This window comes from Mandrillus leucophaeus, unplaced genomic scaffold (assembly GCF_000951045.1).
Source record: "Mandrillus leucophaeus isolate KB7577 unplaced genomic scaffold, Mleu.le_1.0 Scaffold39, whole genome shotgun sequence".
Classification (NCBI taxonomy): Eukaryota; Metazoa; Chordata; class Mammalia; order Primates; family Cercopithecidae; genus Mandrillus; species Mandrillus leucophaeus.
Window position 1 is genome coordinate 3,122,988 of NW_012104142.1, and position 4,426 is coordinate 3,127,413.

The 4,426-nt window shown below is 56.8% G+C and overlaps 1 protein-coding gene across 1 annotated transcript in view; it reads left to right on the forward strand.

Annotated features, from left to right (window-relative positions):
• Window positions 1–4,426, forward strand: part of CDH23 (cadherin-related 23) — a 310,969-nt gene that overhangs the window by 285,785 nt on the left and 20,758 nt on the right. The window contains 1 exon segment of the mRNA XM_011991084.1: window positions 1,982–2,095. Within this exon segment, the coding sequence (XP_011846474.1) occupies window positions 1,982–2,095 (114 nt within the window).

Below are 4,426 nucleotides of genomic sequence, written 5' to 3' on the forward strand. Positions count from 1 at the left end.
ATAGACCAGGTTGGGGGCAGGTGAGGGTGGAAAAGAGGTCAGGGCTCTACCGTGGGGCTTTAACCCCTGTTGGTGCCTCCCGAGGATTTGCTCCTGGCTCTTCCCAAGGGCTTTGCAACCAGATCACTCTGGACTGGCTCCCTGGGGACCTCCTGAACCAGTTGCTTACAGGGATGGGGAGCATCTACCAAGGTTCATTCTAGAGGGAGGTGAGGCCCCATGATTCCTAGGGAGGAGCCCTGAGCCTCACTCCCTGCCCCAAGTATGGGTGACAGAGCAGTGACCAGAGAAACGTGGCCTCATCCTTCCTCGGGGATTACTCAGGAGAATTCCCATCTGTTTAGAGGCAGATGAAATGGTTTTTCATCTCCCTAAATGAAATGGTTTTAGCTCAAAAATGTTGCCTGGCTGTTGCCTGCAGAGCTATGGCCACAGATGATGAGGCCATGTCCTGGCTCACAGGACAAAGTGAACCGCGATGGATTAGTGATGTCTGCCATGGTGATAGGATTGGTAGGTGGTGGCACACATCCCATGGATTTGCCATTCCTGGATGAGAACACAGCTTCTTAGCCTCCCTGACACACGAGAGGTGCTGGGACACATGGGGGTGCGGTCTTCCCCGTCCTTCAACCCTCCTTGGCCCTTTTACCAACTCAGTCTTCTCTCTGTCCATGACCTGCCTACCAACACACATGTTGCCTCTGCATATGTGTGCCTGTACACACGAGCAGGGCACACACCAGCCTCCCAATGCCCCCCCGTGAAGCAAGAAAGCCTGGCTCACACCCCATCTGCGGCTCTGCTGCGGCCAATGAGACCTCCCAGCCCTCAGCCCTCCCTTTCTTCTCTCGCCTCCCTGAAGGGGCCCAGCATCCTCAGGCCTACTCCTCACAACTCTGGCCCTCAAGTCGGCCCTAGGGAGGGCTTAGTTGCCAAGACCCCTCACATGGCACCAGCTCTGTGGCTCCACTGCCCGCACTTCTTGCGTCCTAGTTCTGCCCTGGGCTCCCTGGGAGCCAGAGTGTATCCCTTGCCGATGGTACTTCAGACACTGGGGAGCACTGGAGGTCTGGGGGTCAGAATGCTTTATCCAGGGGCAAGCCAGCAAGGACAGGGGAGCACCTGGCAGCCCGCAGGATGACTCTTCAGCACCCCAAAGTGGTGGGCTCCTGCCGACTGCCCAGAGCCCTCCTGGATTCTCAGTGTGCTTTCTGCAAGGAGCTGAGCCCAGTCCTGCCCAAGCTTACCACAAAGCTGGTGCCATGGCGCCCTCTGCTGCCCAGAACACCACACTGCTCGCCAGCTGGCAGGGGAGGGGTCTCCACACTATTCTGGGAGTTCTTTGCTGACTCCCGTCCACCCCAAGAGGAGACCCTCACACTTCCCACCTGTCCCAGAACTCAAGGAGACTCTAATCCCTGTCTCCTGTATGCCTGCCTTGACTCCCCCCTGTGTGGAGCCTCCATGTCCCCACTCAGGGAGCTTCGATCCTCAGCCCATCTCACCTCCGAGATGAGGGGCCTGGGGGATGCCCAGCCAACCCCAGAGTTCTCAGCCGCATATCCAAGCCCCTACGCAGGTTAGCTGCTCAGACGCTTCTGCAGGACAGGCCGGGAGCAGAGAGGTGAAGGACACGCCCAGGGACCCACACACGGAGAAACCCAAGGTGGCACAGGCACACCGCCGAGCGAGGGGTTCTCCTCTGTGAAGTGGAGGCTAAATGAAGTGGTCTGCATGAAGTACCTGTAAACAGGAGGTGCTTCATGAAGGTTAGGAAACGATTCCAGGCATCTGGCGCCCCCACTGAGCCCACCCAGGCTGCACCTGCATCAGAGCATCTCAGGCAGGGGTGAATCGGCAGCACAGTCTCCCACTCCTGAACTCACCAGGGCAGGTCCCAGCTCAGGAGCAGAGCCCCTGCTTCTCCTGGCCAGGAGCTCTGTTTCCCAGCTGGAAGCTTCCTGTCCTTCACCCACAGGTGGCAACGTGGATGGGAAGTTCAGCGTGGGTTACCGCGATGCCGTTGTGAGAACCGTGGTGAGCCTGGACCGGGAGACCACAGCCGCCTACATGCTCATCCTGGAGGCCATCGGTATGCACCAGCCCCTCACCCACCAACACAGTGATCTGGGCAGAGTTCACACTGAGTGCCTCCCAGAAGCCGGCCTTTTGCTAAAGGCTGAACTCTGCCCAGGTGCCAGTGGAGAAGGGGCCACCAGACATTCACCAAACATTACTGAGCACTTGCCAGGCATGAGGCTCACTGTGTGGTGCTACACGCAAGACTTTAGGATGGTAAGGTGGGAGCTGCATGGGAGACCCACGTGTGGACAAATTACTGCAAATCCAGGCAAGCCAGCAGGAAAGGGAAAGGATGACATAAGAGTATCAGGCAGTGGTGCAGACACGGAGAGGGAGAGGTCATGGGAGGCTTCCTGGAGGAATCGACATCTGGGAGTGCCTTTGAGTGAGTTAGGACCCTTTCAGCTGCAAATTTTAAAATAAAACGAACTGACTGCAGCAATATGGGCTCACAAAATTAGTCCACTGGGAGATGGAGCTTCCGGTATGACCGGATTCAGGGCTCAGGTGACACCTCAGGCTTCAGTCTCTGCATTGGCTGGTGCTGCCTCCTGTGCGTTGATGTATTAGTCTGTTTTCACGCTGCTGATAAAGACATACCCGAGACTGGGTAATTTATACAGGGAAAAGGGTTTAATGGGACTTACGGTTCCACGTGGCTGGAGAGGCCTCACAATCATGGCAGAAGGCAAGGAGGAGCAAGTCCTGTCTTACACGGATGGCAGCAGGGAAAGAGAGAATGAGGAAGATGCAAAAGCAGAAACCCCTGAGAAAACCATCAGATCTCATGAGACTTATTCACTCCCACGAGTACAGTATAGGGGAAACCACCCCCATGATTCAATTATCTCCCACTGGCTCCCTCCCACAACACGTGGAAATTATGGGAATATCATTTACGTTGAGATCTGGGTGGGGACACAAAGCCAAACCGTATCAGTTGGTGTTATTCTTCAGCTCACATGGTGGCAGGTCATTGCCCCAGCCTCACCTGTACACATTCTCAGGTTCAAGTGCAGCAGCAGGGAAGACAGCACTTGTCTCTTTCCCCTCCCTGGCAGAAGCCCTCAGGTCAGCTCTAGATAGATCCATTCTGCCCCAGTGCCCATTCCTGAGCCCCTCACTGTGGCCAGGGAAGTGAGATGTGCTGATTACTTAGGCCTAAGTCACATGCCCATCCTTGGAGCTGGGGGCAGTCCTACCTACCCAGCATTCCAGGCCTCAGAGCCTGGAAGGGAGGGTCCACAGGGGGACATTCAGGACATGGCCTTCCCAGGGGAGCACCGAGCAGTGCTCATGGACAAAAACAAGAGGTGCCCACTGCAGCCTTAGAGGCCACATAAGGTTTCAGTACATGAAGAAGCAGGGAGGGCATTTCAGACAGAGGCACCAGCCCATGCAAGAGCCTGGAGGTGGGAAAGCGCCCTGTGTGCATCAGCACATGTGCATACACTGCAGCTGGCCATGGAGTGGCCCACACTGGGGAAGGGGAGGCTGTGATCAGGCAGAGCCATGTGTGAAGGCCTAAACATTGGCCAAGAAGTTTAGTCTTTGGTCTCTGGGCAGCAGGGAACCCTTGAGGGCCCCAGAGGGGAAGAGTGGTAGGATGAGGCCTGTGCCACCAGGTGCCCCTGGTCCTCCCAGGAAGTTTGCAGTAGCTAAGTAAGAAGGGAATGAATTCTCTGGGCCTCACTCTTTCCAACCATCCGTCCCTTCCCAGCCTGCCCATGCCCAGAAGCCTCTGCCCTCTGCCCTGCTCTCCTCCCCTCTTGGAATGGCCACCCACCCTCTGGAGACTTGTTGTCACCCCTGAGTCCAGCCTTCACGTTGGGCATTGGCTGGCAGGAGGAGAGGGCTTCCGCCAGCCTTCCAGGGAGCCTCCCCCACACACACCAGTCCCAGCCAGAGCAATAAGCCAGCCCCCAAGGGTGGTGGGAGGCTAGTCTGGAGAGGAGCTTTGGAGGGTGAGAAGACCTATCTCCAGTGAGTGACAGCACAGCCACGTATGGTCAGCTGGCCTGGGAAGAAGCATGGAGTCACCCTAGGCCTCCAGCCTACTCCAGCTGCCTGCACTCCCCGCTGGGGTGACTACTCTTGTCTGGACATGCAGCGCTGGTTACAAGCTCCTTCCTCCAGGGAGGACAACTCAAGAGCTGCCCCGGGGCTGAGTGAGTGCCCCATCCTCACCACCTCCCAGCCCTGGGAGGCTCCTGCTGGGAACTGGACGGACACAGTCTCCGGGTACCTTAGGCTTAGATCCCAAGCAAAACCCGTGTCCCTGAATGCGGAGGGGATGTTTGTTTGACCTATCCGATATTTTATAAAGAATGACCATTAGTTG